General features: G+C 38.5%; 1 protein-coding gene across 1 annotated transcript; it reads left to right on the forward strand.

Moving 5' to 3' along the window:
- The first annotated feature begins 5,763 nt into the window (after positions 1-5,763).
- NDUFB4 (NADH:ubiquinone oxidoreductase subunit B4) lies at positions 5,764-11,450 on the forward strand. Its single transcript, XM_006190488.3, has 3 exons — positions 5,764-6,001; positions 10,011-10,157; positions 11,327-11,450. The coding sequence occupies exons 1-3, from the start codon at positions 5,822-5,824 to the stop codon at positions 11,387-11,389; spliced, it is 390 nt and encodes a 129-aa protein (XP_006190550.1). The 5' UTR covers positions 5,764-5,821; the 3' UTR covers positions 11,390-11,450.
- Positions 11,451-12,000: the final 550 nt, after the last annotated feature.

Below are 12,000 nucleotides of genomic sequence, written 5' to 3' on the forward strand. Positions count from 1 at the left end.
CCCAGGCAAAAATGTCAACTGTATCTTTTACTTGAATAGAGAACTTCTCTCTGAGACTATTAAAAGCTGTTCTGCACCCACCCATAATATCTACAGAGCTCCTTCCCAGAGGGGAGTGGTTTCTGCTAGCTGACTCCGGAACTGAAATAGGCTATCTGTCATTTGGAAACATGAAATTCAGTCACTTTCTTGAAGACACTTTTACTAAAGCCTAAGAAAAGAAATATGAATGATTTCATTATAATCCAATCAGGACTGGAGCAGCCTGTGCACTGGGTCCTGAGGCAGGCTCTTCAGGGGATGTTGAGTAAGAAACGGAACTTGCTCTTAAAGGAGAGGGAGAGAAAAACAACTATAACATTGCCTGTAGCATCAAGTAGAATAAAAGAAGTAGCACACATACTTAGGGGAGAGAAAAATCATCTTTACTTGGAGGTTTTATGGAAAAGTTTCCAGAAAATTGGACATTTAAAGTGGACCTTGATGGACATAAGATTTCAGTTGGCCACAGACAGCAGGGAGGGCACAGGGCGTTAATGATGGAGGGAAGAATATCATCAAGCAATGGAAAAAATGCGCAACACTTTCTGTTCCAAATTTCTTAAAAATGCAAGAGGCCCTGTAAACTAAGAACTCGAGGAGTCGTGGCTTGGCCGGTGGCTGTGTTTTGTTTTGCTGACTATAGAGTTGGAGGCAGGTGAAGGGCGAGGCAGCTTGGCTCAAGGGGCTCCCAGAGCCAACTTGGCAGGGGGCAAACGAAGAGGGATGAGACAGCTCTGAACTGCAGAAGTAAGAACTAGGGGGAAAAGCAGAGATGTTTAAAGGGCACTGTTAGGGCATTTTGTTTGTGAGGAACCCCCTCCTCTGTAATCACACAAAATCTGCAGTAAAAATCTACATTTCTGGACAATGGTTTTGGATTTGAATTTTTAATCTGGGGTTGGGAGCAGAAGGGGAAGAGGTGATGAATGTGGAGTATGGCCTGGAAGTAAGATGGGATGAAAGCAGAGGCAGTAAGAAGGGCGCAGGCATGTTTGGCTAATACATTCTCTTTGACATGAAGAAAGGCAGCTGGTCATTTATTCATTCACCACTGCTATGATGTGCCAGGCACTGTGCTAGTGTTAGGATGCAGGGTGAGCCAAGCCTGAAACAGTCCTGGTCTTCAAAGAGCCTACATTCTAATGTGAAGGGTGGGGAGGGGAGAGACAGGGATGAACTAAATAATACAAAATGTAAAATTAGGATTGTAGTTAGTGTTATGAAGGAGAGGTCTATAGTACTATAGCTCACAGGAGAATTGGACCTTGTTGGTTAGTTAAGGGACTATAGAATTGAGTGAGTTCTGAAGGATGAATAGGACTATGGAGTGTAATGTTTAAGACAGGGTGAAAAGTAAGTGCAAAGGCTCTGTGGAAGGGAAGAACTACAGTATGGCTAGAGCACATTCAGTGATGGGGAGCATAGAGCGAAGTGTAGCTGGAGAGTTAGGGAGCAGACCTCAGCGGGTCTTGAAGTCATTTAAGAATTTAATTAGGGGAGACAGGATAACATATATTTTAAAAGGTCACTCTGGCTGCCGTATGGAAAAAAAACCGAAGTATGGCAGATGTGCACGTATATACGAAAACCAACTAGGAGGCTATTGCTTTTCCCAAGCAAAGATGATGACAGGGCAGAACTTTATCCCAAAGAAGAAAGCATGACATAGTCTCAGCTAAGAGGATTAACCCTCTTTTATGTTAAATTGACAGCCTGCAAGAAAATGTCACCTTACACTTTGTTGGGAACTTATTGATCCTTTCAAGTACAAATATGTGCTTATGTAAGTGATTTTAGTAATAAGAACAGATATATGACTAGGATGAAAAGACTGTCTCTGAAGAAGGGGAATACAAAATGTAATATTCATAAGCTTTTGGATATGTCTACATGACAGATGTGTTTCTAAGTGTATTGTATATTTTAAGCAGAAATCTTTTTTTTTCCCCTGGTTGATTTGTATACAGCACAATAAATGGATGGAGTGAGCGAACCATTATGTATGAGTTGCTTTGTCTTTATGGTAAAAACAATTCACAGATCCATGCACATTAAAATGTTTCCATCTCACCTTCAGTTCACCCTGTGTATTCTAATTTCCCTCAAGGAGAAATTAACAAACCACAATGGCATTGGAAGATTATAATACACCTCTATATTAAAAATAGATCAAGTAGACAACGATGAATAAAGATATGAAAGATCCAAACCACACAATTAACAAGCTTGATTTAACCTTGCATTCAGTGAATATAGAATATACATTCTTTTTAAGCTCACATGGAACTATTATAAAATAACTATGTATACATGGAGAATATAACCAATATTTTATGATAACTATAAATGGAATACAACCTTTAAAAACTGAGTCACTATATCGTACACCTGTAACTTACATAATATTGTACAGCAACTACACTTCAATAAAAATAACTATGTATTCTTACAAGGGTGTACTCACTTTGTAATAAGTCACTGAACAGCATATGTATAATTTATGCATTTTTCTATATGTTTACATTAGGTTACATTTCAATAAAATGTTTTTTTAAAAACAAAACAAAACGAACTGAACAAAAAACTGATCACTATGAAGTCCTAAAGAGAGTCTCGGCAAATTTAAAAGGACTAATATTATACAAAGTTCTCAAACAATACAGCTATTAAATTAGAAATTAACAATAAAAAGATAGACCAAAAAAACCTTTTACATTCCTAAATAACTAATGGGTTATGGGAAAAAACATAATGGAAATTATAAGCTACTCAGAGTTACATGACAATAAAAATACTAATAAAAACTTGTGGAGATGTAGCTCAAATGAAATGTACAGAATTACATGCATAAAAATTATAATACATATATAAACAAAAATAAATGGGATAAGCATTCTGCTTAAGAAGCTGGAAAAAGAACACTGGAGTAATCTCAAGAAAAATAGAATAAGTAAGTATAAGAGGAAAAATTATTAATTAGAGATGATTAAAAAATAAAATATAGGTTCTGTGAAAAGACAAGGTAGACAGAACTCTAGCAGTATTGATGAAGAAAAAAAGATGCAATAAATAAACAGTAATAGAAGCAAAAGAGAATCATAAAGACAGTGGAGACTGAAAAGATCATAAGATGAGAAACTATGGCAATAGGTTCAAAGCAAGATATTTAGCAAATGTAAATTACTGAAATTGATTCCAAAAGAAAACCTGAACAAACCAACAACCATTACAAAAATGGCACTGATAGCCAGCCATTTGGAAATATCCAGTCCTCCAATGTAATAGAAATCTATTGCAAATCTTGCAAAAGATGTGGAATTTCATGAAATTGATTAAAGTGATGTTGGTGAACTGCTAGATCCACATGCAAAGTCACTAATACAGGAGGATCTTAGAGTTGGACAAGGTAACAAATGAAAAAGAGAAAACCAATAAGAATGAGGATGACATCAGTGCATCGAAAGAAAATAATTTGGTTTCATAGATTTGGGAGAGAGCCTTGGGAAAACTGGACAATGCCCTCCAACACTTTTGCAAATATGACCCTGCTGCAAAAAATCAAATGCAGTTAAGGATAATGAGCTACATGAAAATAATGTCCTCACAAATTAACACTTGATTTATAAGAATTAGCACACAGTATTAATTGTAACCTAAAATGTGTTAAATATAAGATAAATTCATTTTCATAAATTTTTGGCTGTATTATTTCAAGATAAAGTCCCAATCCAGTCTTTTTCTTTCACTGTGTAATCTAGGTCTCCATCTTAAATAGATTCACTCTAAGAGGGCCTTTTCTGGGAAAAGGAAGACCTCTTGTAGTCATTTCTATGTTTCTCAAACAAGCAATATGGTACAAATCCCCTCAGGAAAATGTAAAAAATACAAACTCTTGGGTTCCCTTGCAAGATGAATTCTGAATCTCCAAGAGTAGGACAAAACCTAGGACTTCATATTTTTAACAGTCATTTGAAGGGATCTTTATGATAATAAAGTAAATGTGGAGATAACTCCCTTAACTCATCCAAAACAAAATGATGAAGTTTATTCTGTCTTTGTCTCTCTCCCTCTCTCTTAACATTAAAAGTCTTTTTTTTTTTTTTACCTTTGTCAGTTGGCTTGTACTCACTTGTATTCCTTTCTTTTTTCTTTTATTTTTTTACATGTCCTTTTCCTAGATCAGTGTCTAATCTATAAACAAGAGGTTTCTGAAACTATTAATGTAGTCTTTAGAATGTACAACCTGTCCTCTTTTCATTTCGTTTTATTTTCTTAATATTTTTACACACCTTAGACAAATCAGAACTTTCTCTTTCCCCCGCTCCTTTAAAATTGAGTGTGAGTAATCTGTCTCAAATTTCTTTTTTCTACATTCCCTCAGCCTGCATTCTCCTGAGTCCACTTTACTGTATATTCATTTGGACATTCAACTGCTTTGCAAATATTATCATATTCTATTCTTTCTGTACTGCCTGACTGTCAGCTCCTGGGAGACAAACACCATGTCCTTCATTTCTTCTGTTTTTCCCCCACTGAGCCCAGAAGATTGACTAAGAATGACTAGTGTGCAGTATGCTTCACGTAGTGAGTGCTTAATAAATATTTTAAAACAGTATTAAAATGTTGAATAAATTTGACAGCAGCGCTGCTCCTTACCACTTCAAGTTCCAACACTTTCTAGGTCCCTTCTCTGCCTAGCAACCATTTCCCAACTACCTACATGTCCCCAGACATTTCATCCAGGCTGAAGCTCTCTTTTGATCCAGCTTTCCTTGCCTGAGTTATGGAAATATTGCTAACATGTTTTCCCCTAAGGAGTATCTGACTGCTACCCAAAAACCCTGCTGTGCAACCTGAGGTCGCCCTTTTTCTTTGGTGATAGTGGGTAAAGAAGGACAGTAAGGATGGAGAACGTTTCCTTTTCGGTTGCCCTCCTTCCCCCACCGCCCCTAATCATCTTTCACAGCAAGACACAATGCCTCTATGCTTACTTTCATATCTCTAAAGATGCTTTTTTTCTTAGCACCTGAAGAGCGCTAATAATTTTACGTTAAGAGGTTTTAGTATTTTTAACTCAGATATTGTTTCTTCGCATGGTTTATTCAATACATTTTTCCCCCTGACCTAGTATAATCAGGCAGGCAACACTTTTAACATCATTCTCCTATTAAAAATGCCTTTGAAAAACACTATTCTGCTTATGTTGTATGTATCTAAAGTAGTAACGTACAGAAAAGATCATTTTCTTTTTCTTGGATAAGAAATTGTGTTTTGCAAAGTATGTTGGCATCTATTTATTACTTTACTTAATTCTCACAACAACTTTGCTAGGTGGACAGGAGTCATTATCTCCAGGATATGGAACAGGAAACTCCAAGAAGTTAAGTGTCATGTCCCAGGTCACAGAACTGGACCCACACTGAAACAGAATTCCACAGTCAGTCTCATTTCCCATCTCTGCCAGCTCAACTTCACAGAATAAGCTCTATATGTCGACAGAGATAAGGCTGCTAGGAAGGAACAACAAGCGACAGATTCCGGAGGCTGACAGGGGAAGGGGGGAAGGGGTGGGGAAGGCGAGGAAAGTACCTAGCGCACGCGCAGATCGCCACTAGAGGGCCAGGACAGGGAGGAGGGTTGAGGAAAAAAGCAGCACTCCTTGCCAAACTCCATCTTCAACCTCTGGCTAACGCGCAGGCGCACTTCCTCAGGACTCAGGTAGAATGAAGCGGGCGGGCCTCGGAGTCGCGCAGGCGCGGTTGTGCGCGGGGCTGCCAAGATGTCGTCCTCCAAGTACGAGCCGTCCCGCCTAGCCACCCAACCCTCTACCCTCGACCCAGCTGAATACGACATATCTCCGGAAGCCCGGAAGGCACAAGCCGAGCGGTTGGCCATAAGATCCCGGCTTAAACGAGAGTACCTACTTCAGTACAACGACCCCAGCCGCCGAGGGGTCATCGTGAGTGAGGGGCCGACCGGGTGGGAACCTAGGGCCAGAGTCTGGGCGGCCCCGTCGGACTTGGCGGCCCAGACTCGCCAAGGGGGACCGCACTGCGGGGCGGCCACCGTTCCCGAATTGTATTTTAGACGTGCGTCCTTGTCCAGGCCCAGGAGCAGACCAATTCATTCGCCCTTTGACCTTGGGCAGACAGCTTGGTGGTCAAGAGGACGGGTTTTGGTTTCACACTGGCTGAGTTTGAGTCTCGGCTTAATCACTTCCCGCCTGAGTGATCTTGAAAAAGTCATTCAGCTCTGATGCTTAGCCTCGACTTTCCTACCATGAAAATGGGACTACTATAATACTGCCTATCTTATGAGGATCAAAGGAGATATGGCACGTGACCGGCCAACACAGTGCTTGGTTGGTAATGAATGTTCAGAAAATGGGGGGGGGTGTATTTCTTTTAAAGCTGTTTTCCACTTTTCAATTAACAGTTCATAGCAATACTGGTCTCCCCTAATGGGACTATAGTGATAATAGTCTGTAGATATAAATGACTATAGATATAAACTTCAGTTTATATTTTTTGAAGACTTAAACACCCTACAGCTTGGGGCTTTGGAGTCAGAGGCCAAGGCACTACAACAGGCGAACTGTATGACCTTGTGCAATATCCTGAACCCTTCTGAACCTTAGTGTTCTGATTTTCACATATGGAAATGGTAGTACATTCTTCACTCCTAGCACATAATACATGTCCAGTAAACTGATAGCTATTATTATTTAAGAAGTGTGCTTTTAGATAAGTTTCTGTACAAGAGCTGTTTAAATATGATTTAAAAAATTTTTTTTCCCCCCAACAGTTGTTTTGGTATTCTGTAGGAATTTTAGGAAATTGTAAGGACTGAAGGAAATTTACAATGTGCCGGGCACTACTGAAACTCTTTATATATGATATTCAAATACCACAGCTATTTAAAGAGTTAAGCTCTATTACTGTCCCCATTTTACAGATGAGAAAGATAACATAGGAGGGACAAGTATGTCATAAAGTGATACTCCGTTAGCAAGTGATAGAGCAGAATTTGAACCGAGTCTGTGTAACCCAAAGCATTTCTTAACCAGTTGGCTGTATTGTCTCCAGCCAGAACCCTTGTTTACTTGGGAGAAGTTGTGGAATGAAACATTCATTATGTACATACTCACATGATTGGGTTTGATATGCCAGATGGTAAGATGTAGTTTAAAAAAAAATGAGGCCCTGAGTCAGAATTGAAGTTTAAACTCCAGGTTTTCTCTTTTCCATTTCTGTGACCCAGAGCAGTTTTAGTTTTGCCATGTAAAACACATTTTACAGCTGCCTCATTGGTTGTTCAGTTTTTTTGTTAGGTTAATGAGTGCCTGAGATAATCATATATTGAGCAGTACAAGGAAATTCCTTACCTAATCTTTATGAATGATTGGTTCAGTGATAAATAATTGCTTGGGGTCTATTTATGCCAGGCCCTGTTTTAGGGGCTGTGGTAACAGTGAAGAACAAAACAGGCAGGCTCCTGTCCTCAGAAAGCTTTCTTTCCAGTGGGAGACAAGTAATAAGTTAAAAAAAATTGAATCATTTAGCATGTTAGATAGTGGTAAGTGATAAGAAGAAAAATAAAGCAAGGAAGGGGATTAGGAATGTGTGTATGTAGTCAGGAGGGAGAGCATCTGCAGTTTTAGAAAGGCTCAAGAAAGGCCTTGGTTGGAAGGTGACATTGGAGTAAAGATCTGAGAGAAGTGAAGTGAGGGAGCTAGCCATTCAGCTCTTTGAGAAAGTAGCATTTTAGGCAGAGGGGACAGCAGGTACAAGGATTCTTAGACAGGAGTGTGCCTGGTTAATCCCCCAAATACTGAAGAGACCATTGTGACTCAAGTGGAGAAAAGTGAGGACAGAGTAGGAAAAGATGTGATGGGAAAGGTAGCTGGGACTAGATCACGCCAGGCCTTGTAGGTCACTGTAAGGACTTTTCTGAGTCAGGAGTTCCATAATCAAGACTTAGATTTTAGCAACATCTCTGGCTGCTTAGTTTAAAAGAGACTATAGGGGGCAAAAGCAGGAGCAAGAAGACTAGTTAGGAATCTTTACAGTAATCTCTTAGTTGATAGTGGCTACAAAAGTAATGGCAGTGGAGTTGGTAAGAAGTGGTCAGTTCTGGTTATGGGTTGAAATTAGACCCAATCAGGTTTGCTGGCAGATTGGATATGTGGTGTAAGAGAAAGAGAGGAGTCAAGAATGAGTCCAAGGTTTTTGACCTAAGTGAAGAATGAAATTGCCTTTTACCGAGATAGGGAAGAATGTGAAAGGATCAGGGATGGAGGTAGAATGGCATATTGGGAAGTCAATTTGGGATACATCACATTTGCTTGTTAGTATGTCAACATTGAGCAGGGAGTGGGATAGTAAGTACATCTGGAGTTCAGGGTGGAAATCTAGGGCTGGAGGCATAACTTTGGGAGTCATCACCCTTTAGATGGCTACTTAAAGCCATATGACTAAAGGAGATCATCAAGGGAGTGCATGTAGATAGGAAAGACCCACAAGGTCTGAGGTCCAGTATTAAGAGATTGGGAGATAAGGAGGAAGAGAGCAAAAAAGACTTAAGAAGGAATGGCCTGAGAATTAGTAGGAAAACCAAGTTGGTGTGTGCCCTGGAAGTGAAGTGAAGAAATGATTTCAAGGAGTGTTCACCATGTCAGATGCTGCCCATAGTCCTCTGGACATGGAGTGGTGTCACAGGAGAACTGTCTCCCATGCCACGCTTTGGAACCTCTCTCAACAACAGTACCTCATTCAATGACCTATGGTCATGGGGATCTTAGTATTTTTATGAAATGAAATGTCTGTTTCAAGAAGACAGACCTGGCAGGTATTAAAGTGTAGAGAGGTGACTGGTAGATTGAGAATTCTGGCATGGGAGAATCATTCAAATATGTTAATAGCAGGAAGGGATGGATACTAGAGTAGATAGAAAAATTTATCCTTTCAGGTGTGGAGTTCAAACGTCCCCTTGAACCTGTATCTTGTGTCTTCACCTTCTTTACTATCTCTGCAAACAGTCTGGTTTAAAATGTTACTGTGGAAGATCCAGTTTAATTATTTTTGTCCTGTCAGTTATGACTTCTTGCTGTTGGTTAAGACCTTGAATGTTCTCTTTACAGCTTAGTATTGAAGTTTTAAAGCTGATTTCATATGCTTATTTTTATCTGTCAGTTAATTGGAGCAAATAATTTTCTAAAATCATTAGGGGATTTAGCTAATTAGATTTAATTTTGTGTTTAGGGTAGATTTGCTATTTTTACATAATTATTTCTGGTATAAATATATTAAAATTGATAATTACTTTGTTTCTTAACCAAGACAATCTGATTATTTTTCTTTAACAACCTTGTCCTTTTAAAAAACTATTTTAATAGTGTGAAATGTAGTAATTTTGCTCTTAAAATACTAGCCAAGTCAGCTCATAAAAAGTAAAGTTCAGAATTAGCCGACAGTCTTCCCCTTCCTGCAGTTTATTTGTAGCCTGGAAAAGATCAGTGTAGGGTAGCATTAGAAAGGGTTCTGGAAATAAAGTACACAGTATGATAGAGCATACGAAATCTGTTTGTCTCCATTGGAAATACTGTGTGGTTCTGTTGGTCGTATTTCAAGAAAGACAGTGAAGCCAAAAACAATCCAGAAAAGAATAGGAAAAAATGATTTTAAAAAAAGTGCCTTCTCTGACAGCTTAAAATGATTGGGATTCTTATCTTAAATAAATAGAAAGCTGAAGGAGGATATGAGTCTTTTAAATTCTGAACAGGATCATCAGAGAATTATTCAACAAATACTAGAAATGAGGGATCTTCCCTGAAGGTATTTAGGAATATTCAGGGTATACCCTTAACTGTGGAAGAGGACAAAGGCCATCTCCTGTGCTTCTCCACAAAGTGCTAATGAGACTGTTTCTCAGTGTAGAACTTAATCTCCTGTATCTTGTTTTCATTTTAGGAAGATCCTGCCTTGATTCGCTGGACCTACGCAAGATCATCAAATATCTATCCCAATTTCAGACCCACTCCCAAGACCTCACTGTTAGGAGCTCTATTTGGAATTGGGCCCCTCTTCTTCTGGTTTTATGTTTTCAAAACTGACAGAGTAAGTATTAGGACCTGATATTCGGTACCTGTGTGATGCGTTTCCCCTGTGCTGGCTGCAGCTCTCTCTCCCGATGATTCTACTGCTGCTACTCCCATCTTGCTCTAGACTTTTCCTCACTTCCTCTTCTTTTATCTTGATTCCTTTCTAGCAGAGTTAAAACAGAAAGTTTCAAATGATATGTTTCATTTTATGGTTTTATCTTTTCAACTTGTATAGAAATAAACTTTCTTAAAAACCATGATGGTCTCTGGGTCTTTCAAATTTAATTTAATGGCTGCTTTAGAATTTGAAGTAATAAATTAATCAGTTTAAATATCTAAGACTTGAACTTAGCTCATGAAAGAGTTTTCTTAGTGTGTTTTACATGATGTAAGGAAATTGTACTATGTATATTAAGCAAGAGAATACAGAAATAACTTAAAAAGTTAATTTTTTTCTCAGATGTACAGAAGTTAAACTTTTCTATTCTGATTAACCTTTAGATGTTATCTTTGCAAATTTTTATATTTTGTTTTTTTATTTCATTGTTTTAAAAACATGTTTATTGGGCTAAGTATTAGCAGAATACATATATCACTTAGTATGTTCTCTGTTTGCGTGATTATGTTGGTCACGCTTTGTGAATTAATGTTAAAACGTATTAATACTGTAACAGCAGAAAAGCAAAAGCAGCCTGTGGTGGGAATCACTGCCACCAGAGGCCTGGGTATGTGACTGCACAAAAAGCCAAGCTTATCTTTGACACTACACCCCCAGCCCCAGCTCCTCCTCGAGGCCTCATGTTACCATCTGCACTGGAGCCCACCCATGCAGCTGTGCCTTAAACTGGCCAACCCACTCTCCTGTACATATTTTGATTATCTGATAAATTATCACTTAACAGAAAGGTAGGCCACACTTATCCAGAAGGTATTTGCATTCTGCTTTCAGTGTATGCTATTTAGTGGGGTAATATAATTCTACTTACTAAAATATAGATAAGATAGTTTTCAATAGGAGTGTTTTCTTATTGTCCCTTTATTTCTTCAGATTACTACTTCCTCACTCGTACTCTGTGTGCTTTAGCAGTGGGGGATTGGAATTAGGTTTAGAGTATTTCATTCTGTTTTTCAGAGTCGTACCAGAATGCATTGTTTTTAATATACTTTCTTTCTTTGTCTCTACAGGATAAGAAAAAGAAGCTTATCCAGGAAGGAAAATTGGATCGAACATTTAACATCTCATATTAAGTCTGGCAATGATGATTATATATACTGTTGTTTAAATAAATCTGTTAATCATTAAATAGTTTATCTTTCTTAATATTACTTTGATTCAACAAACACTTGCTGAACATTGCATAATCCTTGCTTTGTAAGAGTTCACAGTTTAATGAAGAAACAGATTCATGTTCATCATTCAGTCAATCATTCAATGAATATGTCTGCTGTGAGCCAGGTATTTTGCTATATAGTGAGAATACAGCAGTCAGTAAGACACACTCTGACAACTGTTTACTCAACAGTTATTATTTGAATGATTTGAGTGCTTATTACTGGTACCCCTTAAGACCTAAGCTGTTGTTTGACTCCAGTCCCAGTGGTAAATGCAGCCGAACAGTTACAACCATGTGGTTAAAGAAAAAAGAGCGAGGGAGGGTGTAGCTCAGCGGTGGAGTGAATGCTTGACATGCATCAGTTCTGGGTACAGTCCCCAGTACCTCCATTAAATAAATGAGTAAGTAAATAAACAAATGAAATTACCTCCCCTCCCCCAAATAAAAAAAAAATAAAGAGATTCAGGAGAGTGATGCGGGCAAGCTGATGAAGCAGTTCTGTGTAGGGAGATGACACTTGATCTA

Source organism: Camelus ferus, chromosome 1, assembly GCF_009834535.1.
Source record: "Camelus ferus isolate YT-003-E chromosome 1, BCGSAC_Cfer_1.0, whole genome shotgun sequence".
In the NCBI taxonomy this organism is placed as follows: Eukaryota; Metazoa; Chordata; class Mammalia; order Artiodactyla; family Camelidae; genus Camelus; species Camelus ferus.

Coding starts and splice junctions, on each gene's coding strand:
- NDUFB4 (XM_006190488.3), top strand. CDS start 5,822: ATGTCGTCCTCCAAGTACGAGCCGTCCCGCCTAGCCACCCAACCCTCT. Junction 6,002..10,010: donor CCAGCCGCCGAGGGGTCATC/GTGAGTGAGGGG, acceptor TTTTCATTTTAG/GAAGATCCTGCCTTGATTCG. Junction 10,158..11,326: donor ATGTTTTCAAAACTGACAGA/GTAAGTATTAGG, acceptor TTGTCTCTACAG/GATAAGAAAAAGAAGCTTAT.